The 24,795-nt window shown below is 45.1% G+C and overlaps 1 protein-coding gene across 1 annotated transcript in view; it reads left to right on the forward strand.

Annotated features, from left to right (window-relative positions):
- agbl2 (AGBL carboxypeptidase 2) overlaps window positions 1-24,795 on the forward strand; it is a gene marked incomplete at both ends in the record, with an annotated part of 56,060 nt that overhangs the window by 17,527 nt on the left and 13,738 nt on the right. The window contains 11 exons of the mRNA XM_084335133.1: window positions 6,654-6,796; window positions 10,670-10,829; window positions 13,468-13,594; window positions 14,561-14,661; window positions 16,262-16,374; window positions 18,680-18,758; window positions 20,254-20,261; window positions 20,378-20,416; window positions 20,502-20,564; window positions 20,929-21,076; window positions 23,699-23,809. Coding sequence (XP_084191259.1) covers window positions 6,654-6,796; window positions 10,670-10,829; window positions 13,468-13,594; window positions 14,561-14,661; window positions 16,262-16,374; window positions 18,680-18,758; window positions 20,254-20,261; window positions 20,378-20,416; window positions 20,502-20,564; window positions 20,929-21,076; window positions 23,699-23,809 — 1,092 coding nt within the window. The remainder of the gene's footprint in view (window positions 1-6,653; window positions 6,797-10,669; window positions 10,830-13,467; window positions 13,595-14,560; window positions 14,662-16,261; window positions 16,375-18,679; window positions 18,759-20,253; window positions 20,262-20,377; window positions 20,417-20,501; window positions 20,565-20,928; window positions 21,077-23,698; window positions 23,810-24,795) is intronic.

Here is a 24,795-nt window from a genome sequence, read left to right on the forward strand (position 1 = left end):
ATAATATGAGGGGAAGGAAAGGTGCCTTTAAGAGGCGGGCAGGAAAAGGGAACACTATGGGAAGGTAAGGGAACGCCTAAGGGAAGGTTAAGGGAACGCCTTGGGACAGAGGAACTAGAGACTAGGTAAACAAGGGACAAGGAGAACTAGGGATAGAGGACTAGGGACTAGGAGAACTAGGAATAGAGGACTAGGGACTGAGGAGAACTAGGGATAGAGGACTAGGGACTAGGAGAACTAGGGACAGAGGACTAGGGACTAGGAGAACTAGGGACAGAGGACTAGGGACTAGGAGAACTAGGGACAGAGGACTAGGGACTAGGAGAACTAGGGACAGAGGACTAGGGACTAGGAGAACTAGGGATAGAGGACTAGGGACTAGGAGAACTAGGGATAGAGGACTAGGGACTAGGAGAACTAGGGATAGAGGACTAGGGACTAGGAGAACTAGGGACAGAGGACTAGGGACTAGGAGAACTAGGGACAGAGGCCCGCGGAGGCGGGCTGGGGACAGGGAGGACTGGTGGGAACACCTGGGCCGCTCTGCAGAACTCTCGGCAGATCTCCGAGGTGGGTAAACGGCGGCCGAGAGGGAGAGAGAAGAGGGTTAATGTACAAAGGGGAAAAACAGAGCAGATGCAGGAGAGGTGACCAGTCCAAATACCAAAGTTAAACAAAGTAAAACTATCTTCGTGAAAAATACACAAAGAGCAAAGTACCAAAACAAATACAAAGAGAATACTATCTTTGGTGTGAACAAACACACAGTGGGAGATGTAACGTCCAAAATAATATCCCAGTGAAAACAAACAGAGGCACAACGCTGGGTGAGTGACTGTCAGATTAAAAAGGTGGTAAACTTCAGTGTTAAGAAACACACGAAAACGGAGATGATCCTGACAGTCAAAACTCACCCAGACCGTAATGCGTAATGGTGCAGGAACAGCAGCGGCGGGGTGCCGGCTGTCCGAGCCGAGGACAGAGTGGTGCAGGAACAGGCAGCGGGGCGAGAGCGTCGCCACCGGGGCGCCGGCTGTCCGAGCCGAGGACAGAGTGGTGCTGGAACAGGCGGCGGTGGCGAGGGTATCGCCACCGGGGAGCCGGCAGTCCGAGCCGAGGAACAGAGTGGTGCGCCACTGCTTGAGTGCGCACCGGAACCGAGAGACGCGTCGGGGTGCGTCTGCGAGGAGGAGTGTGCCAAGCACGAAGGTCTAGAAGATGCGCGTTGCGCGCTGGTCTGGAGAGCGTGCCAAGCTCGAGGGTTCTTGGAAGATGCGCGTTGCGCGCTGGTCTGGAGAGCGTGCCAAGCTCGAGCGTCCTTGGAAGATGCGCGTTGCGCGCTGGTCTGGAGAGCGTGCCAAGCTCGAGGGTTCTTGGAAGATGCGCGTTGCGCGCTGGTCTGGAGAGCGTGCCAAGCTCGAGCGTCCTTGGAAGATGCGCGTTGCGCGCTGGTCTGGAGAGCGTGCCAAGCTCGAGGGTTCTTGGAAGATGCGCGTTGCGCGCTGGTCTGGAGAGCGTGCCAAGCTCGAGCGTCCTTGGAAGATGCGCGTTGCGCGCTGAGGACTGGAGAGCGTCTGCGCTGGTCTGGATGTGCGTCAGGACGAACAGCTGCGCGGGGGTCTGCAGTGGAACGCTGGGGTGCCTCCCGTGGAAGTACAGGGAGCGCAGACCAGTCTCCCCCACAGGCAACGGCGACAGCTGGCGAAGGCTGGAGCAAACATCTCGACGCCGGAGAATGGAACAGCATAGGCAGACAGAGGATCTCCCGAAAAAGTCTAGATGTTTAGAGAATATGACTCGGCGAGTATACAACACGACCCCACGCCGAAACGAGGGGAAGAGCCCTGGTATTTAAAGCCCACAGGGGAACTAATTAGCCTGCCACCACAGGTGCGAGAGGTAATTGATAATAGTCCAGGTGTGGCCACTGAGAGTAAACGAGAGTAAAGAACGAGAGGGTGGGGGCTAGAGAGAGTGAGTAGGGAATTCCTAACAGTAGGCTTAAAGAACCAGAGAAAAGGTAGTGAGCAGCGGGCAAAACCTCACAGTATCCCCCCCTCCAACGGGGAGCCACCCGGCGACCCAAAACAAATACAGACAGAGTGGCAGGGGGCAAAACAAGACGGTACTGGCCAAGCCAGCAGGGGAAGCCACCACAAGAGTGGGGCTAGCAAAAGAAACAGGGTCGCCGAGGGGTAACTAGGGTAGCAGAGGGGCAACTGGGGGAACTGGTCTAGAGGAACTGGGTCTAGAGAACTAGTCTAGAGAACTGGTCTAGAGAACTGGGCTAGAGAATCGGGCTAGAGAACTGGTCTAGAGAACTGGTTTAGAGAACTGGTCTAGAGAACTGAGGGGCAAGCAGGGTAGCAAAAGGGGTAACCATGGTAGCACCGGAAAAAGGGCTAGCAGAGGGAAGGTTAGCTGCCAGGGCACTGACAGCTACAGGGCCTATGCTAGCTGTAATGCTACATCAACATAGAGGCTGCGCAAGCTGCCGGAGCTAGGCTAGCAGAGGGAAAGGGTAGCCGCCAGGGCACTGATAGCCACAGGGCCTATGCTAGCTGTACTGCTACATCAACATAGAGGCTGCGCTAGCTGCCGAGCTAGGCTGGCAGACAGGGCTGGACCAGCATGAGAGAACAAGCTAGCTGGAAGGACAGTCCTAGCTGTGTGAGATAAACTGACCTTGCTAGCTGAAAAGGCAGTCCTAGCAGTGGGATAAACTACACAAAAAAAATGGAGGCCATGCAGAGGGACCGGGTTAGCTGCTTGGGCCTGGCTAGCTACAGGGCCTATGCCAGCTGCAAGGCTGCATTAACATAGAGGCTGTGCTAACAGCCGGGGCCAAGCTAGCAGACCGGGGCCATGCAGAGGGAAACTGGGTTAGCCGCCAGGGCATGGCTAGCTACAGGGCCTATGCCAGCAGCAAGGGCTGCATAAACATAGAGGCTGTGCTAGCAGCCGGGGCTAAGCTAGCAGACAGGGGCTCTGCTGAGGGACTGGGTTAGCTGCCAGGGCATGGCTAGCTACAGGGGGGTCAAACAGGGCAAAACGGGAAGCAAACAGGGGAGCTAACCGGGGAGACTAACAAGCTAAACAGGGGAGTAACAGGCTAACAAGGGAGCTAAACAGGACTAACAGGGAAGCTAAACTGGGCAAACAGGGAAGCTAACAGGGCTAACAGGGGAGCTAGAGGGGAGACTAACAAGCTAACAGGGGAGCTAACAGGGCTAACAGGGGAGCTAGAGGGAACAAGAAAAAAAAAGGCAAACTCAACATACACCGTCTGTGCTGGCTGGGGTCGTCGATTTTGGTGGGGTCGTACTGTTATGGTTTGTAACCGACCCCAATCGCACAACACAAGACAGGTATGATGGTTTGCCAAGAAACAGATATTTATTGAACAACAGGGAAAAACAGGGAAAAGGGCACTGTCCCTTTAAGGGAGAATCACAAATACAGGAATATAATATGAGGGGAAGGAAAGGTGCCTTTAAGAGGCGGGCAGGAAAAGGGAACACTATGGGAAGGTAAGGGAACGCCTAAGGGAAGGTTAAGGGAACGCCTTGGGACAGAGGAACTAGAGACTAGGTAAACAAGGGACAAGGAGAACTAGGGATAGAGGACTAGGGACTAGGAGAACTAGGAATAGAGGACTAGGGACTGAGGAGAACTAGGGATAGAGGACTAGGGACTAGGAGAACTAGGGACAGAGGACTAGGGACTAGGAGAACTAGGGACAGAGGACTAGGGACTAGGAGAACTAGGGACAGAGGACTAGGGACTAGGAGAACTAGGGACAGAGGACTAGGGACTAGGAGAACTAGGGATAGAGGACTAGGGACTAGGAGAACTAGGGATAGAGGACTAGGGACTAGGAGAACTAGGGATAGAGGACTAGGGACTAGGAGAACTAGGGACAGAGGACTAGGGACTAGGAGAACTAGGGACAGAGGCCCGCGGAGGCGGGCTGGGGACAGGGAGGACTGGTGGGAACACCTGGGCCGCTCTGCAGAACTCTCGGCAGATCTCCGAGGTGGGTAAACGGCGGCCGAGAGGGAGAGAGAAGAGGGTTAATGTACAAAGGGGAAAAACAGAGCAGATGCAGGAGAGGTGACCAGTCCAAATACCAAAGTTAAACAAAGTAAAACTATCTTCGTGAAAAATACACAAAGAGCAAAGTACCAAAACAAATACAAAGAGAATACTATCTTTGGTGTGAACAAACACACAGTGGGAGATGTAACGTCCAAAATAATATCCCAGTGAAAACAAACAGAGGCACAACGCTGGGTGAGTGACTGTCAGATTAAAAAGGTGGTAAACTTCAGTGTTAAGAAACACACGAAAACGGAGATGATCCTGACAGTCAAAACTCACCCAGACCGTAATGCGTAATGGTGCAGGAACAGCAGCGGCGGGGTGCCGGCTGTCCGAGCCGAGGACAGAGTGGTGCAGGAACAGGCAGCGGGGCGAGAGCGTCGCCACCGGGGCGCCGGCTGTCCGAGCCGAGGACAGAGTGGTGCTGGAACAGGCGGCGGTGGCGAGGGTATCGCCACCGGGGAGCCGGCAGTCCGAGCCGAGGAACAGAGTGGTGCGCCACTGCTTGAGTGCGCACCGGAACCGAGAGACGCGTCGGGGTGCGTCTGCGAGGAGGAGTGTGCCAAGCACGAAGGTCTAGAAGATGCGCGTTGCGCGCTGGTCTGGAGAGCGTGCCAAGCTCGAGGGTTCTTGGAAGATGCGCGTTGCGCGCTGGTCTGGAGAGCGTGCCAAGCTCGAGCGTCCTTGGAAGATGCGCGTTGCGCGCTGGTCTGGAGAGCGTGCCAAGCTCGAGGGTTCTTGGAAGATGCGCGTTGCGCGCTGGTCTGGAGAGCGTGCCAAGCTCGAGCGTCCTTGGAAGATGCGCGTTGCGCGCTGGTCTGGAGAGCGTGCCAAGCTCGAGGGTTCTTGGAAGATGCGCGTTGCGCGCTGGTCTGGAGAGCGTGCCAAGCTCGAGCGTCCTTGGAAGATGCGCGTTGCGCGCTGAGGACTGGAGAGCGTCTGCGCTGGTCTGGATGTGCGTCAGGACGAACAGCTGCGCGGGGGTCTGCAGTGGAACGCTGGGGTGCCTCCCGTGGAAGTACAGGGAGCGCAGACCAGTCTCCCCCACAGGCAACGGCGACAGCTGGCGAAGGCTGGAGCAAACATCTCGACGCCGGAGAATGGAACAGCATAGGCAGACAGAGGATCTCCCGAAAAAGTCTAGATGTTTAGAGAATATGACTCGGCGAGTATACAACACGACCCCACGCCGAAACGAGGGGAAGAGCCCTGGTATTTAAAGCCCACAGGGGAACTAATTAGCCTGCCACCACAGGTGCGAGAGGTAATTGATAATAGTCCAGGTGTGGCCACTGAGAGTAAACGAGAGTAAAGAACGAGAGGGTGGGGGCTAGAGAGAGTGAGTAGGGAATTCCTAACAGTAGGCTTAAAGAACCAGAGAAAAGGTAGTGAGCAGCGGGCAAAACCTCACACAACTGCTTATCAGGAATGTCAATTTCAATATTGCAAATAGAATATCTTCTCAATTTGATGTCAAAACTAGCTAAATCGTTAGCCTAGTTTACCCTCGTTGTTGTAAATCGTCAAAAAAGGTGAAATACGTCATCAGTATGCACCCAAAATATAACCAAAATCCCTTAAAAAAAAGAAAGATCCACTGAATGACATTGCGAGTTTAAAATGTCAATATGTGGGCGGCTACGTGGCGTAGTGGGCAAGGCGCTCGCCTCGAATGCTGGAGACGCTGGGTTCGATCCAGTGGTGCAGTCGTAAAATATGGGAACTGGTAACACGCCACGCCACGTGCATGCGCACAGAACTGATTTATACACACACACACACGCACGCACATGTGATCTGGTAACACTGCGTGTAACCGCGTGTGACCACGACTGCACCACTGGTTCGATCCCAGCGCTCCACATTGCTTTCAGTTTAGCTGGTCGTCCGTACTAATACACATTGGCCATATTAGGGGGTGGAAAACTGATGGGTGGGGATCGGGCGTTGTGGACAGCGACTCCTACAGGTCGGTTGGTGCGCCTGCGCAGTAGAATCAGGAAGTGTCGGGGGCAGCGTGAGCCTCCCACGCGTTACTCCTCGCCACTGAGAGATCGAGCTGCGCAGGTGAAAAGATGCGACTGCTGTTACCTCAAGTACCAGAGGGGACTTGTGCTATGTATGACTTAGTCCACATTGCAGCCGGCTTGTGGGAGGCAAGAAACAGCGTTCGTGACAGGGGAGGGTTGAATTGGATGATACGAAATTGGGATGGGAGAAAATATAGAAAATGGGAGAAAAAGTGGATCAAAAAAAAATGTCAATATGTTTCTAAGACCCTGAACATGGCATACAGACCCTCATCTGCACCTTTGATTACACTGTTTACTTTATCATATTCTTATATTCAGAGTTAATTATATTGTTTACACTGTTTATCTTTTATCTTTGCTATCATTCTATTGCTTATATTTATGTCTTTCTACTATTACCCTGCCGATACCTGTACCTCCCCTCCCCCCATGCTGCTATGATGCCCGGATTTCCCCAAGGGGATCAATAAAGGAATATCTTCTCTTCTCTTCTCTTATCCCCACTATGATCATGTGTAGGTGGTGCCGATGCTGAACCCAGACGGGGTGGTGGTGGGGAACTACCGCTGTTCTCTGGCCGGCAGGGATCTGAACCGCAACTACAGAACCCTGCTGAGAGAATCCTTCCCCAGCGTCTGGCACACCAGGGCCATGGTCGAAAGGTCAGCAACGGCACACTCAGTAGTAGGGATGGGCATTTTAAAGAAAATCCAGATTGATTGATCGCATGCTATACTCGAGTGATCGTGTATTACTCGTGGAGGGGGAAAAAAACGAAACAATAAAAAACTATTAAAAAAAAAGAGCTTGGATATTTAAATGTTGTTTCTTTAAAAAAAAATGTATTTAATAAAAAATATGTATTTTTTTTCTTCATAAATATATTCATAATTTAAGATAGAGTTTTCTCATAGCCGCGATTAATCGATTACTCACGCCCATCCCTACTCAGTAGGCCGAGCAGTATGTCCATCGCTTAGTCAGTGTAATCGTATTATTAAATGTAGTATTAAGTAGTATTGGTATTAAATGGACCACCATGTCTATATAGTGCTTTCATTCAAAGTGCTTTATAACTTATGCCCCACATTCACTTGCGCGTTCACACACCGACGGAGGAGGCAAGGTGCCGACATGCTCATTGGGAGGAGTTAGGGGTTAAGTGTCAAGTGCTCAAAGGACACTTCGACACGCTGCCGAGAGGAGTTGGGATCGAACTGGGAACCTTCTGATTACCAGACGAACGCTCTACCTCTTGAACCACTGCCGCACCCCAAGATTGTATTGTTATAGACGTATATATGGTACAGTAAGAGAACTATTTTATTTCATTGTTGTTTATGCTGCTATTTTAATGCATCCTGCCACTTTGCACTCCACACTATGACTATTGTGTTGAGATAATGTGTGTGGTTGTGGTCTATAATGTGTGTGGTTGTGGTCTATAATGTGTGTGGTTGTGGTCTATAATGTGTGTGGTTGTGGTCTTTCTTGGCAGATATTGTGTTGAGATAATGTTAATGTGTGTGGTTGTGGTCTTGGCAGATAATGTGTGTGGTTGTGTACTGGCAGATATTGTGTTGAGATAATGTTAATGTGTGTGGTTGTGTACTGGCAGATATTGTGTTGAGATAATGTTAATGTGTGTGGTTGTGTACTGGCAGATATTGTGTTGAGATAATGTGTGTGGTTGTGTACTGGCAGATATTGTGTTGAGATAATGTTAACTAGGGCTGTCCCCGACTAAGGATTTGGATGGTCGACTAGGATTGGCCAAAATTTGCCGTTAGTCGACTGTTGGTCGACAAAAAAAAGAAAACAAAAAGTATTATATATATATTATTATTATTATTATTATTATTTTTTTTAATTTTGTATCATTCCATTTGCGCTGTGGGGGGTGCTTAATGTCTGAAGGAGTCGACTGAAGGCTTCTTGTCCTCTGCAAAAGCATGCAATTGGTCCACTGATGGATACATCTTGATATTTGTCTAGTCTAGTGTGTTCATTAGATGGGTGAAATCCTCTTTCAGTGCCTCTGTGCCTGTTTTCGTAGGCAGTTAGCCTCTGGTATGCGTGCCATTAGCGTTAGCCACGCTTCTAGGCCTCTTTTCTTTTGGAAAGAATGAAAAAAAAAAAAAAAATTACATTCTTTTTTAAAATTATATTCGACTAAGATGCTGGCCAGTCGACTACGGCTCCTTTCGACCGATTAGTCGACTAATCGATTAATAGGGGTCAGCCCTAATGTTAACACTTTCAGAGCCTTTGATTAACCTTGATTTACCCCGTTGAATGCCACCATCCACTTCAATGTTAGCGTTAAAAACGCCTAATCTATGTTTTAAATTATGTGTCTAATCTGCCCGTCGCTTATCAATGACTCGTTTGCAGTCAACATTGTCGAAACGGTTCATTTTCGTTTTATAGCATTTTGAAAAGCCCTCGTTTTCAAGGAAAATATAAAGATTCCATGATAAAAGACATTTACTGGAATATTCTAGAATACACAAAAACATTGACATTTTTCGGCCTATTTATGAATCGTTTTTAAATAAACGCTAGATTATCGATAGTATATGTGTACGTATGCACGCTATAGACGCGAGCTGAAAAATCGATTATCTTATTTCCTCATCAGCGATCACACCAAACAGCCACATCACACATAGGGGACACGCTGATATCTCCGTGAATACAGCTCCGATTACCCCAAGACTGGTAACATAGACTCCTTACCTTAGATCAGATGTTCTCCAAAAAGAGTATTCCAATTCCTGATCGCCATTCCAAATATCGATCACGCTTATTGATTGATTATTGGCTGCTGTAAATATATATTCCAGGCTGATTTCCGTCCCGCGAGCAGATCCCTCTTGAGCAGACTGCTCGCCAGCACAAGGAGCCAGTTGGCTCCCCCCCCCAGAGATCTACAGATCCCAGGTCAGTCTAAGCGACTATCCTGCAGTTACACAGGGATAGATGAGGGGTCGCTTTTTTCCAATCTGAGCTCCTGTAGGGGCTGGTGTACCAACAGGAGACTCGGTTGATGAAATATGAATTCAGATCGCTAATAATTCTTTTTTACGATATTTGTCGTCGTGGGCACTCAATGGGGGGGCTGATAAAACGAGATATGTCGTCCGTGACACTGAAAGGGTTAATGTGTGTGGTTGTGTACTGGCAGATATTGTGTTGAGATAATGTGTGTGGTTGTGGTCTTTTCAGATATTGTGTTGAGATAATGTTAATGTGTGTGGTTGTGGTCTTGGCAGATAATGTGTGTGGTTGTGTACTGGCAGATATTGTGTTGAGATTAGTGATGCACGATATATCGGCCGCCGATATAATATCGGCCGATATGGCCGTTTTTTTACACATCGGTATCGGACCGATATCAAGATAGGGCCGATATTAAATTTTTTTTTTTTTTTTTTTTTTTTTAATGTTTTTTTTTTCTTTTTACATGTTTTGGCCTTAAATAGTTTCAAAATATCAGTCATTTCTGAAAATAAGTTACAAAAGTAAAAAAATTATGCGTTTTGGAAAATAGCTCTTTATTTGATTATCATAAAAAAGTGTTTTCTATACAGAGATATCGACATCGGTAAATATCGGTATCGGCCAGAACAGCAATATTAATATCGGTTATCGGTATCGGCCACAATTTTCACATCGGTGCATCACTAGTTGAGATAATGTTAATGTGTGTGGTTGTGTACTGGCAGATATTGTGTTGAGATAATGTTAATGTGTGTGGTTGTGTACTGGCAGATATTGTGTTGAGATAATGTTAATGTGTGTGGTTGTGTACTGGCAGATATTGTGTTGAGATAATGTTAATGTGTGTGGTTATGGTCTTGGCAGATATTGTGTTGAGAGATAATGTGTTCTCCAACTATAATGTGTTCTAACTGCTCCAGACAAGCTAGTTGAAGTGTCCTTGAACCTCTAACCACTCCAGACGAGCTAGTTGAAGCGTCCTTGAACCTCTAACCACTCCAGACAAGCTAGTTGAAGTGTCCTTGAACCTCTAACCACTCCAGACGAGCTAGTTGAAGCGTCCTTGAACCTCTAACCACTCCAGACGAGCTAGTTGAAGCGTCCTTGAACCTCTAACCACTCCAGACGAGCTAGTTGCAGCGTCCTTGAACCTCTAACCACTCCAGACGAGCTAGTTGAAGCGTCCTTGAACCTCTAACCACTCCAGACGAGCTAGTTGAAGCGTCCTTGAACCTCTAACCACTCCAGACGAGCTAGTTGAAGCGTCCTTGAACCTCTAACCACTCCAGATGAGCTAGTTGAAGCGTCCTTGAACCTCTAACCACTCCAGATGAGCTAGTTGAAGCGTCCTTGAACCTCTAACCACTCCAGACGAGCTAGTTGAAGCGTCCTTGAACCTCTAACCACTCCAGACGAGCTTGTGCGAGAGTGAATGGGTGAATGTGAGACACAAGTTATAAATCGCTTTGAGTGGCCGGAAGACTAGAGACTATCTGTCTAAAACCCAGTCTGTTTACCGCTGTGTCCCCCAGGCTGGTGGCAGAGAGGGACGTGGTGTTGTACTGTGACCTCCACGGCCACAGCCGCAAGAACAACGTCTTCATGTACGGCTGTAACAACACGGACACTGCCTCTCTGCAGCTGCAGGAGAGAGTCTTCCCTCTCATGATGAGCAAGAACGCCGCGGACAAGGTAAACACGCTCAAGCGTATGGTATGGTCAAGATATGATAGTTGTAGTGTTTAAAAAAATTTAAATTACGTATAACCATATTTGACTGTTTTGGTTTTTCGGTGCAAATTACACTGTGATTTGACATCTTTTTCATGTCTTTCTTTGGTAATACAATATTGTTAAAGTGCTTTAACTTTTTTATCATTATGACCAGGGCTTGACGTTAACTTTTTGGCTCACTAGCCATTGTGGCTAGTGGTTTTCCAAAGTCACTAGCCACTCAGCATTTTCACTAGCCAAAAATGCAGTCGTCCGTGCCTGGCTGGCTGCCTGGTTTCAGCCTCACAGTGCAGTCGGTCCGTGCCTGGCTGGCTGCCTGGTTTCAGCCTCACAGTGCAGTCGGTCCGTGCCTGGCTGGCTGCCTGGTTTCAGCCTCACAGTGCAGCGTTGCTCTCAAGGCTGTTCCAAAAGAAAGCTTCTTTTCTGCAGGCCAGCGGGACCTGCCTGTTGGTATGTAGGCAACAGAACGTGCCGTGGAGGGGGTTAGCTGGTCAAAATGAATGGGGATTTAGCTAGTGACAAAGGCTGTAAGTGGTATTTTATTGTTAAAATAAGTGTTAAATAAATAGCTCTACATGCTGACAGCAGCCATCACTGATATAGAGTGTTTGGTCAGTAACATGGATCTCCCAGTCCCTCTGCTCTGCAGTAAACAGAAAATACATTTCCTGGTATCCCGTTCCTACTTTATCCAATCAGGAGATAGAACTGTATGATCACTGTGCTGCTAGAGTATCTTTATATATGACTGTAAATAAATCGGAACCATACCAAGAATGGCCTTGTAAATCAAAACATACCAATGACTGAGTCGACGTGCATATAAGGAAGTCCAGTTCACTTTTGAATATAATACACAATGGTGAGTATGAGATCCACAGTTTGTAATAAATCTCAGAGCCCCATGATACACGCTATCCAGCATGTGGAGACAGATGAGCAGAGGCGTTCATATATAACACATCACCATAATCAATCACAGGTAGAAAGATAGACTCCAACCGTGTTTCCGTTCCACACAAAAAGAAAAGCAAGACTTATTTCTAAAATAAAATCCTAGTAAAAGCTTCAGCTTCTTTGCAACATAATGGATATATGCTTTAAAAGACAAGTGGTCATCAATTAAAAATCCTAGGTATTTAAAAGTAGATACCAACTCAATTTGTTGACCATGTCTGGTAACAATTTTATCGGACAATGTTGATCTTACTGTTCTAGAATTAGTAAAAAAAAAACATGAGTTTTGTTTTTTCTGCATTTAGAACAAGTTGCAGTTGACAGAGCTGCTCATGTACTCTATCAAATGCATACTGAAGATACACAAAAGCTTTAGCAGGAGTAGGTGCAAAGCAGAGTAGATGACAGTATCATCAGCATAGAAATGAAAAGGCTGCGTTTGGAATATTCTGCCCAACACAATTTATATATAGAGTAAACAATAATGGGCCCAGATTGAATGGACCCTTGTGGAACCCCCTTATGGACTTTCAGTACCTCCGAGGTAGCACCCTCTAACTGCACAGCCTGGGTTCTGTCTGTGAGATAGTTTGCAATCCATCCAACCGCATGTTCAGAAAAACCAATAGCTGTAAGACGTCCAATTAAAGTATCATTGTCAACGGTATCAAAGGCCTTAGAGAAGTCTATGAAAAGAGAAATACAGCACTGCTTGTTATCTAAGGCTTCAGTTATATAATTTATGACCTTCATAGCAGCAGTAAGTAGTACTGTGGTTTTTGTGAAACCCTGACTGAAATGTAGACAAAATAGAGTTTTTAGTCAGGTGTTCTTTTACTTATATGACTGTATGATCACTGTGCTGCAGTATCTTTATATATGACTGTATGATCACTGTGCTGCTGCAGTATCTTTATATATGACTGTATGATCACTGTGCTGCTGCAGTATCTTTATATATGACTGTATGATAGGGCGGCTACGTGGCGTAGTGGGCAAGGCGCTCGCCACGAATGCGGAGACGCTGGGCTCGCCTGTTCGAGCCCAGCGCTCCACATTGCTTTCAGTTTAGCTGGTCGTTCATACTAAGACACATTGGCCGTATTAGGGGGTGGGAAACTGATGGGTGGGGATCGGGCGTTGTGGACAGCGACTCCTACAGGTCGGTTGGTGCGCCTGCGCAGTAGAATCAGGAAGTGTCGGGGGCAGCGTGAGCCTCCCACGCGTTACTCCTCGCCACTGAGAGATCGAGCTGCGCAGGTGAAAAGATGCGACTGCTGTTACCTCAAGTACCGGAGGGGACTTGTGCTATGTATGACTTAGTCCACATTGCAGCCGGCTTGTGGGAGGCAAGAAACAGCGTTCGTGACAGGGGAGGGTTGAATTGGATGATACGAAATTGGGATGGGAGAAAATATAGAAAATGGGAGAAAAAGTGGATACAAAAAAATATATGACTGTATGATCACTGTGCTGCAGTATCTTTATATATGACTGTATGATCACTGTGCTGCAGTATCTTTATATATGACTGTATGATCACTGTGCTGCAGTATCTTTATATATGACTGTATGATCACTGTCTTGTGTTGTTCTGCTGACAGTGAGCTATCTGACCTCACTGACCCCTCCCCCTCAGTTCTCCTTCAGGAGCTGTAAGTTCCGGGTGCAGAAGGGCAAGGAGGGGACGGGCCGCATCGCCATGTGGAGACTGGGCGTCAGGAACAGCTACACCATGGAGGCTACCTTCGCAGGGTCCACTCTGGGTCAGATAAACACACCTGCGGCCTGTGTGTGTGTGCGTGTGTGTGCATACTTGTATTATCGTTCTTTGAAGTGAGGGGGCTAGATCCACAAAGAATGGATTGCACGGTGCTAGTTGCACCCTACTTACAATTCATTATGAATTGAAAATGGGGGACCCGTCCCTGGTGTAAACAAGACGAAAGTCTTTCTCTGGTCTGCATCCCCTTAACAATTGTGTGTATTGAGCCTTACTGTATTGTACCCATTCTACAATCTGTTAATAAAAGTTTCAATCAATCAAATTTGACATTATGCATATTAGGGTTCAGAGTTTCAACACCACCCACATTAAGAACTTGTGTTATTTCCATGGTCTAGGAAAGTCCAGTCAATATGTGAACATGAGCTGCTCTCTCCTATAGGTGGTTTCAGTAGAATCTGATGGGATAGTTCTCCTATAGAGGGTTTCAGTATAATCTGATGGGATAGTTCTCCTATAGAGGGTTTTAGTAGAATCTGATGGGATAGTTCTCCTATAGGTGGTTTCAGTAGAATCTGATGGGATAGTTCTCCTATAGAGGGTTTCAGTATAATCTGATGGGATAGTTCTCCTATAGGTGGTTTCAGTAGAATCTGATGGGATAGTTCTCCTATAGAGGGTTTCAGTAGAATCTGATGGAATAGTTCTCCTATACAGGGGTTCAGTGGAATCTGATGGGATAGTTCTCCTATAGAGGGTTTCAGTAGAATCTGATGGGATAGTTCTCCTATAGAGGGTTTCAGTAGAATCTGATGGGATAGTTCTCCTATAGGTGGTTTCAGTAGAATTGCGTTACTAGGGAACAGTTTGGACACACGTTTATCCTCTGTTTTTGCTAATATCAATGGGTGACAGGAAATGTTTGGTGTAAACAGAGATACAGAATGATGAATAGACTGTTAATTTTCCTTTCCTTCTCCATGTGACCCGGCCTTCTATACTCCAGGAAACAGAAAGGGGACTCACTTCAGCACGCAGGACCTGAAGTCTCTGGGATACAACTTGTGTGACACCCTACTCGACTTCTGTGACCCTGACCCAACCAAGGTCTGTTAACTCATTCATCGCCATACGCTTTCCATATCTCCGCCGCTCCAGGCCAGATTAAAATGGTCACTTTTGCTGTGTTTCACAATGTTTGCAGAGCTGTGTGTGTGTTCTGTATTATAGCTGTGGAGACAATGGTGTGGCTCATTTGGTAGACACTACTTGTAGTCCAACATGGAAAAAATCGTTTGTTTCTACACACTGTAGTTTGTAGTTTGTAGTTTATTACACGCTAAACATCGCCCATTTCCTAGATAATTCAGTCTTTTCCCATAGTTCGCGAGATAAAACGCGATATATGCAATAAGCCCAAACCGTTCTGGTTGATCCCATGAAACCCCAAATACTCCCAAATCAAAGGTATATACCATATACACATGTGCCTTCACATAGGATAGTCTTACCACGAAAACGTGATCATTACAAAACGCTTGGTTTATGTCCGGCAAAGTAAGAAACTGTGTAGAACGGGGATCAAAGGAAAAAGATCAAACGATCTAATAACGAGTATACTCGTTATTGGCGGCCAAGCGTTGGCGGCCAATCACGAGTATACTCGTGATTGGCTGCCAATGAGTGAATACGAGATATCTGTTTATATCTGTGGATATCTGTTTACATATCTCTGTTTACATATCTGTAGATATCTGTGGATATCTGTTTACATATCTGTGGATATTTGTTTACATATCTGTGGATATCTGTTTACATATCTGTAGATATCTGTGCATATCTGTTTACATATCTGTATATATCTGCTTACATATCTGTAGATATCTGTTTAGATATCTGTGGATATCTGTTTACATATCTGTAGATATCGGCTTACATATCTGTAGATATCTGTTTACATATCTGTGGATATCTGTTTACATATCTGTGGATAACTGTTTACATATCTGTGGATATCTGTTTACACATCTGTGGATATATGTTTACATATTATGTGTACGTGTGTAGATAATGTTTCTTATAAAACAGTATGAAGGCAAATACTATATGTTTCTCATAAAACTCTGAGAACTGCAGAACTATGTTATAAAACTTTTTGAAGGCAGAACTATGTTTCTTATAACCCTTTTCTGAATGGGGTGAAATACTAGGAAGAGACTTATCTATCCATTCAAGCTATGTGTTTGTGCTGTTGTGATGTTCCATTGTTTCCTGTGTGTGTGTTTTGCCGTCGACTAACCCTAACTAACCTTACTGTCATGCACTTGTCCTAATATACTAACCTACACTGTAGCACTCAACACTTTTTTTTTAAAGATTTTTTTTTGGCGTTTTATCGCTTTATTTCTACTGGGCAGTCCAGTAGGGAGAGACAGAGGAGGAATGGGAGACAGAGTGGGGGGAAGACATTCGGCAAATAACGACGGGTCGGGAGTCGAACCCGGGTCGGCCGTGTCGCGGCTGAGCGTGCTATGTGGTTCGCCACTGGGGCGCCCAGCACTCAACACTTTGATGAACATTGTTACTCAGCTGATAGAGTTGTGCCCTTCCTGATGACTTGTCGTACAGAACTTGTAAGTCGCTTTGGATAAAAGCGTTAGCTAAATTACTAAATGTAAATGTGTGTGTGTGTGTGTGTGTGTTTCAGACCAGTCGCTGTCTGACTGAGCTGTCAGTGTTGTTAAGACAGGAGGTGAAAGACAGGCTGGGCAGAGAGCTGGACTCTGACTGCAACATCTCAGTCTCTGACCTAGAGTCCAGGTAACATCTCAGTCTCTGATCTAGAGTCTAACATCTCAGTCTCTGATCTTGAGTCTAACATCTCAGTCTCTGATCTTGAGTCTAACATCTCAGTCTCTGATCTTGAGTCTAACATCTCAGTCTCTGATCTGATCTACTAGTACATCAGACACATGGTATACAGTATAGTTGTATAGTACTAGTACACCAGACATGTGGTATATAGTATGGTTGTATAGTACTAGTACATCAGACACATGGTATACAGTATAGTTGTATAGTACTAGTACATCAGACACATGGTATACAGTATAGTTGTATAGTACTAGTACATCAGACACATGGTATACAGTATAGTTGTATAGTACTAGTACACCAGACACGTGGTATATAGTATGGTTGTATAGTACTGGTACACCAGACATGTTATATATATAGTATGGTTGTATAGTACTAGTACATCAGACACATGGTATACAGTATAGTTGTATAGTACTAGTACATCAGACATGTGGTATATAGTATGGTTGTGGTTGTGGAGGCAAGTGAATGAGGAATCTTGTAGTGTTACACTGAGGGGTAAATGGACTGCATTTACAGTATATATATATATATTAGTGCTGTCAATCGATTAAAAATATTTAACTCGATTAATCGCATGATTGTCCATAGTTAATTAATCGCATTTTTTTTCTACCATAAAACGGATCTTTTTCAAGTTCCAAGTTTTAATACTCTTATCAACATGCGAGTCAACAAATGCTTGCTTTATGCAGCCATTTAACACAAAATGATGACCCTCATGCATTGCAAATTTGCATCAAATTCAAAACAGAGTGATGCACAAAATAACTTAAAAGAAAATAATAATTTAAAACAATGAATAAAGTGTGCATGAAATAATAGGGGAAAGAAAACGTTAGGAACTTGTTACATTCACCCACATAAGGGCTGAGTAATCACACCCCCCCCTCTCTCTCACACACACACACACTCTCCCAGCTCTCTTTCTCTCTTGCCCCTTCCTCATCTCTCTCACCCCCCTCTCTATATATATATCTCACACACACACACACACACACACTTCAGAAACAAACATAGTATCAATGAGAGCATCAATAATACACCTGAGTGAAGTCTAGTAAAAAAAAAGAAAAAAGTTTAAAAAAAAAGAAAAGTTTAAAAAGATATATATATTTTTTTTCTTAAAAGTTAATCGTGTGTTAAAAAAAATAATGGCGTTAATAGAATCGGGCGATAACACGTTAATACCGCGTTAACTTTGACAGCCTTAATATATATATATATATATATATATATATATATATATATATATATATATATATATATATATATATATATATATATATATATATATATATATATATATATATATATATATATATATATATATTTTATCCAACGGTGGAAGCAGCCATGTAAGGTGCCAACCTACTCCTCGGGAGCAGTTAGGGGTTAACACTTAAGTGGTTCAGAAGTGTCCACTTCAGAAGAGACACTTAAGTGTCTCGCTCAAGGACACTTGGACACGCTGCCGGGAGAAGCCGGAATCAAACCGGGAACCTTCTGATTACCCCGGCGACCACACTCTACCCCCTGAGTCACCATACACCATCGCCCCCCCCCCCCCTCACCCCCCTGTGAGCTTGACACTGTGAACTGTGAGATGAAAGTGACACAGTGCAGGTCTGACAGGGCACAGGTATTAACCCTTTCACTACCACACTGCCAACGGGTTAAACCCTTTCACTGCGCCAATACAGAAGGTTAACCCTTCCACTGCCACACGACAAATGGGTTAACCCTTTCACAACCACACTAGAGAAGGTTAACCCTTGCACTACCACACTACAGATGGTTAACCGTATGTAGTGTGGTAGTGGAAGGGTTAACCTTCTGTAGTGTGGTAGTGAAAGGGTTAACCTGCTATAGTGTGGTAGTGAAAGGGTTAACATTCTGATAACCCTGATGTAAACAAGACGAAAGTCTTTCTCTGGTCTGCATCCCCTTAACAATTGTGTGTATTGAGCCGTACTGTATTGTACCCATTCTGCAATCTGTTCATACAATTTTCAATCAATCAATCAATCAATCAATCAATCAATCAATCAATCAATCAATCAATCAATCAATCAATCAATAGTGTGGTAGTAAAAGGTTAACCTTCTGTAGTGTCAGTGTGGTAGTGAAAGGTTAACCTTCTGTAGTGTGGTAGTGAAAGGGTTAACCTGCTGTAGTGTGGTAGTGAAAGGGTTAGACAGTGTACATTCTACACGATGGAAACATTTCTTCTCTGACCTCACAGCACCAGCGGATCAAACAGCACAGATTCTGACGGGCTGCCGGTCCACCTGCTGAACCAAGCGGACGCTGGCCATGCGCAGGTAACACTAGAGGCTGCTATCTATCTAGCACAGCGTATATTCTACATGAGATAGATCTGATATACGTGAAATAATAACACGGAATAGAAGGGTAGTAAGATGTTTTGTAAAGTGTCATTGTTTCTTGAAATATGCACTTTTAAATCAAATATATTATTAGAATCACAGAGTGTGTGGTTGACCTCCAAGGTGAGCAATCAATACCTGTCCATATATTAAGCACATATAAAGAACACACAGTTTCAACAACAAAAAAACGATATTGTTTTGGTGATGTTTTAATTGCAGATAGCCATGGTTGCTTTTTCTTCCAGTGGATATAGTTCAGTGATAGTGGCAAGAGCAGTTTCTTTATACTCTATGACGAGCTAGTCAAGATGAGAAGCACGTTCAGTCACAGACTCAGTCATAACCCCCCGACACTCAACTAACCGCCTCGGCCAGTCCTTAATACCAGCAGCCATCAGGCTCCACAACAGTGGGCAGGGACTGCTGCCAGACATCCAACTACTAGGAACCTAAAAGGACAATACCTTATGCATACCACACCTTATGTGAATACTGAAACTGTATACTTCATCAGATCATATATTTAGCATTTTAGCATTTTTAGACTATATATTAGATTAGATTTAGATTATTGGATTATTAGACTATATATTCTATATATTTAGCTTTTAGCATTTAGTCTTTTTCAGACTATATATAGATTCAATTTAGATTATTAGATTAGATTATATGTTGTAACTATTTATTGTAGGGCAAATATAACTGAGAGGGCATACATACCCTCATCTCGCACCTTGTTGACCATTACGCACATGTCCAGAGTTAATTATGTTATGTTAATTATATTGATTTGTATTATTGTTTACACTGTTTTACTACCTGTACCCCCCCTCCCCATGCTGCTATGATGCCTGCATTTCCCCAAGGGGATCAATAAAAAAATATCTTATCTTATCTTATCCTTATACCCCTCCCCTTAAAGGAACAACATTGTGGTAAATGTGCTTATCGTCTTCTCCAGAGTCGGACAAGAAGATACCTATTTCCTCTCTGTGCGTTCACAAGAAAGCTATCCGGCTGCAAGCTAGCTTTGCTTAGCACAAATTAATGGAATCATACGGATCACTAGCCTAGCTTAAAACACCGGGAGAGGTGTTTTTGGCCAACAGCTAGGCTAGCTGGTCCGTATACACTTCCATTAATTTGTGCTAAGCTAGTCTAGCTTACAGCCGGATAGTTTTCTACAGAATACACATAGGTAGGAAATAGGTATCTATCTTCTTGTCTGACTCTAGAGAAGACAGTAAGTCTGAGTGTGTCCCCTCGTGCCTCCCAGTCCCCTGAGTGTGTCCCCTCGTGCCTCCCAGTCCCCTGAGTGTGTCCCCTCGTGCCTCCCAGTCCCCTGAGTGTGTCCCCTGAGTGTGTCCCCTCGTGCCTCCCAGTCCCCTGAGTGTGTCCCCTGAGTGTGTCCCCTCGTGCCTCCCAGTCCCCTGAGTGAGTCCCGTCGTGCCTCCCAGTCCCCTGAGTGTGTCCCCTCGTGCCTCCCAGTCCCCTGAGTGTGTCCCCTCGTGCCTCCCAGTCCCCTGAGTGTGTCCCCTTGTGCCTCCCAGTCCCCTGAGTGTGTCCCCTCATGCCTCCCAGTCCCCTGAGTGTGTCCCCTCGTGCCTCCCAGTCCCCTGAGTGTGTCCCCTCGTGCCTCCCAGTCCCCTGAGTGTGTCCCCTCGTGCCTCCCAGTCCGTGTCCCCTCATGCCTCCCAGTCCCCTGAGTGTGTCCCCTCGTGCCTCCCAGTCCCCTGAGTGTGTCCCCTCATGCCTCCCAGTCCCCTGAGTGTGTCCCCTCGTGCCTCCCAGTCCCCTGAGTGTGTCCCCTCGTGCCTCCCAGTCCCCTGAGTGTGTCCCCTCATGCATCCCAGTCCCCTGAGTGTGTCCCCTCATGCCTCCCAGTCCCCTGAGTGTGTCCCCTCGTGCCTCCCAGTCCCCTGAGTGTGTCCCCTCATGCCTCCCAGTCCCCTGAGTGTGTCCCCTCGTGCCTCCCAGTCCCCTGAGTGTGTCCCCTCGTGCCTCCCAGTCCCCTGAGTGTGTCCCCTCATGCCTCCCAGTCCCCTGAGTGTGTCCCCTCGTGCCTCCCAGTCCCCTGAGTGTGTCCCCTCGTGCCTCCCAGTCCCCTGAGTGTGTCCCCTCGTGCCTCTCCTCTACAGAGACCTCTGCTGAGGAAGAAGAAGCACCTGAGGAGTTGTAAGGAGAGGAACCGCCGGCAACAGGAGAGAGTGGAGAGCACAGAGCCTCGGATCACTAGCATCACAAACACAGTAAGCGACAGGAGAGAGTGGAGAGCACAGAGCCTCGGATCACTAACGTCACAAACACAGTAAGAGACAGGAGAGAGTGGAGAGCACAGAGCCTCGGATCACTAGCATCACAAACACAGTAAGAGACAGGAGAGAGTGAAGAGCACAGAGCCTCGGATCACTAGCATCACAAACACAGTAAGAGACAGGAGAGAGTGAAGAGCACAGAGCCTCGGATCACTAGCATCACAAACACAGTAAGAGACAGGAGAGAGTGAAGAGCACAGAGTCTCAGGTCCTGATCAAGCATCACAAACACAGTAAGAGACAGGAGAGAGTGAAGAGCACAGAGCCTCGGATCACTAGCATCACAAACACAGTAAGAGACAGGAGAGAGTGGAGAGCACAGAGTCTCGGATCACTAGCATCACAAACACAGTAAGAGACAGGAGAGAGTGAAGAGCACAGAGCCTCGGATCACTAGCATCACAAACACAGTAAGAGACAGGAGAGAGTGAAGAGCACAGAGCCTCAGATCACTAGCATCACAAACACAGTAAGATACAGGAGAGAGTGAAGAGCACAGAGCCTCGGATCACTAGCATCACAAACACAGTAAGATACAGGAGAGAGTGGAGAGCACAGAGCCTCGGATCACTAGCATCACAAACACAGTAAGAGACAGGAGAGAGTGAAGAGCACATAGCCTCAGATCACTAGCATCACAAACACAGTAAGAGACAGGAGAGAGTGAAGAGCACAGAGCCTCGGATCACTAGCATCACAAACACAGTAAGAGACAGGAGAGAGTGAAGAGCACAGAGTCTCGGATCACTAGCATCACAAACACAGTAAGAGACAGGAGAGAGTGAAGAGCACAGAGCCTCGGATCACTAGCATCACAAACACAGTAAGAGACAGGAGAGAGTGAAGAGCACAGAGCCTCGGATCACTAGCACCACAAACACAGTAAGATACATGCATTGTCTCCATTAGCTATGTTCAGCCTGGCTGGGACTGGCCATGGCCAGATTTGGTATGGTTGGGTTTGCGTCTCCATTGCGTTTCTTGTAAACTCTCTGGTTGCTAGGCAACCTTTCAAAATTCACATCAACCACTGTGGTACACAAGCTAAACCATGATGATACAACAGTCCCAGCTAGCTTGAGCAAGGTTTGACCAGGTTGTGAAAGGTGTCTGTCTCAGCCAGAGTCCAGCCAGGTTTGGCCAGGTTCTAAGACGCTCACTGTGTGCCAGACAGGCTACAGCACAGCTAAACCCTGGCTAGTGGAGACAATAGAGACACACATTCTGCAAACACATGCACTTGATTCTTGATTCTATTAGTTTTAAAGTCCAACTGAAATTAAATGATCTTATTCTAAATGCATCCAACAATTATGTTACTATGGTTGTTCACAGTATTCCAAGTCTCATGCTCATTTTAATGTATGACAGTGTTTCCAGTACATTTCTCAAACTGACACAATTACACATGAATAATGTCTTGTCTTGTATCAAACTGATATAATAACTAGGGCTGTCAGTTTATCGCGTTAATTAGATTAATTAATTACACAGCAAATTATTGCGTTATAAAAATTCACTCAAAATTAATTACATATATATATATTTTTTAAATTTTTTTTATCTCATTCATTCCATAAGAACGTAGAATACACATTTACAGACTTTTTTTTTAATATGGTCCATGTTCTTGGTATCTGATTCTAGGGACATCTATGGATCTCAGGGAATGTATTCCCAGTGTCAGAAATACTGTGTCTGTTACTAGGCTTGAGTAAATTGTAATGAACCAAATGAGAATATCAATAAAACATTTTTTATCTTTGACTGTGAATAACACCATGCTAAAATTGACCAGACCTGACAAATCTAAGCAAATTAATAAATGAAAGATGATTAAACAGAACGTTTTGTAGATACAGTACTGAATTCTGCCATCCGGACACATGCTATTTGAAATATGATTATAGAATATAGAATATCAGGCTAAAATGGTTATGCGATTAAAATGCGATTAATTAGATTAATTAATTACAAATCCTGTAATTAATTAGATTCATTATTTTAATCGCCTGACAGCACTAATAATAACACATTAATAATGTCTTGTATCAAACTGATATAATAACACATTAATAATGTCTTGTATCAAACTGATATAATAACACATTAATAATGTCTTGCAATAAACTGATATAATAACACAGTAATAATGTCTTGTCTTGTATGAAACTGATATAATAACACATTAATAATGTCTTGCATCAAACTGATATAATAACACATTAATAATGTCTTGTCTTGCATCAAACAATAACCTGAGGGGACAGTTCCTTTGAGAAATGATTTGTCTTGTTGTTTGTTGAGCATGGTAAAACAAGCTGTTAATAATGCATGTTGGTAATACATGGTAAAACAAGCTGTTAATAATGCATGTTGGTAATACATGGTAAAACAAGCTGTTAATAATGCATGTTGGTAATACATGGTAAAACAAGCTGTTAATAATGCATGTTGGTAATACATGGTAAAACAAGCTGTTAATAATGCATGTTGGTAATGTCCTGCGGTCATTTAAATTTCAGTTGAACATTATTGTGACTGATGTGTGAACAGTGTTTACAGGAGCCTGATCTGCCCAATGAAGAGGAGGTGAAAGTGGGGATCCAGACCCCGCTGAGAGAGAAGAAGAGAGAGGAGGTACACAGCAGAGTAGAAGAAGAGAAGGTACACAGCAGAGTAGGCAGGGATGTGATTTATCTGTTTTTAACCAAATTTCCGGTTTTTCTGACCTAAAATCATGATTAAAAAAATAAAATAAATTAAAGTTATTATAATATTGAGCTTTATGTATGTTTTGATTATTTTTCCACCTGGTCTAAGTGAAACGCAAGCATCGTCCAGTTAATGTTAAGCTCTGTAGAAACATCAAACTCACAAGCATGAGGTACAGAAGCCAACCTAGACATAACCAAGACGCTGAAGAGAAGGTACAAAGCAGAGTAGAAGAAGAGAGAAGGTACAAAGTAGAGTAGTAGAAGAGAGAAGGTACACAGTAGAGTAGAAGAGAGAAGGTACACAGCAGAGTAGAAGAAGAGAGAAGGTCAGTGAATACCACGATCACAACACCAGAGGGAGCTCCACAAATCATGTTAAACCCAGATTCGGCTCAAACAAGGGACTAAACACGTTTTGCAATTATGCCACATCAATGTGGAACGCCCTACCCAAAGCTGTAAAGGAATGTGAATCACTACCCACTTTCAAAAACACTCTAAAAAAACACCTACGGGAGACTGCAATTCGAAACTGGCCCCTACAAATGTCCTAACACAACCCCCTCCAATGTACAGTAAATGACCAAGTATGGTCTTGTCAATATTCCAATGTACAGTTTTGCTTGTACAGTTGTACAGTGTCCCCCACCCATCCCTCCTACCCAACATCCCCCCCCACCCACCCAACCACCTCCAATGTACAGTCCCCCCCCCCCACCTACCCAACCTCCTCCAATGTACAGTTTCTACGTCAAATGTATATACTCTCTTTTCTGGACTCTTTTCGTATCACAAACAGTACTGTATTTGCAAATCTGGTATGTCATAAATGTATAGATGTAGCAGTACTGTCTATCTGTATGTCATGTATGTCATATATGTTATGATGAATTGAAAATGGGGGACCCTGATGTAAACAAGACGAAAGTCTTTCTC

This window comes from Notolepis coatsorum (assembly GCF_963971535.1).
Source record: "Notolepis coatsorum genome assembly, chromosome: 18".
NCBI lineage: Eukaryota > Metazoa > Chordata > Actinopteri > Aulopiformes > Paralepididae > Notolepis > Notolepis coatsorum.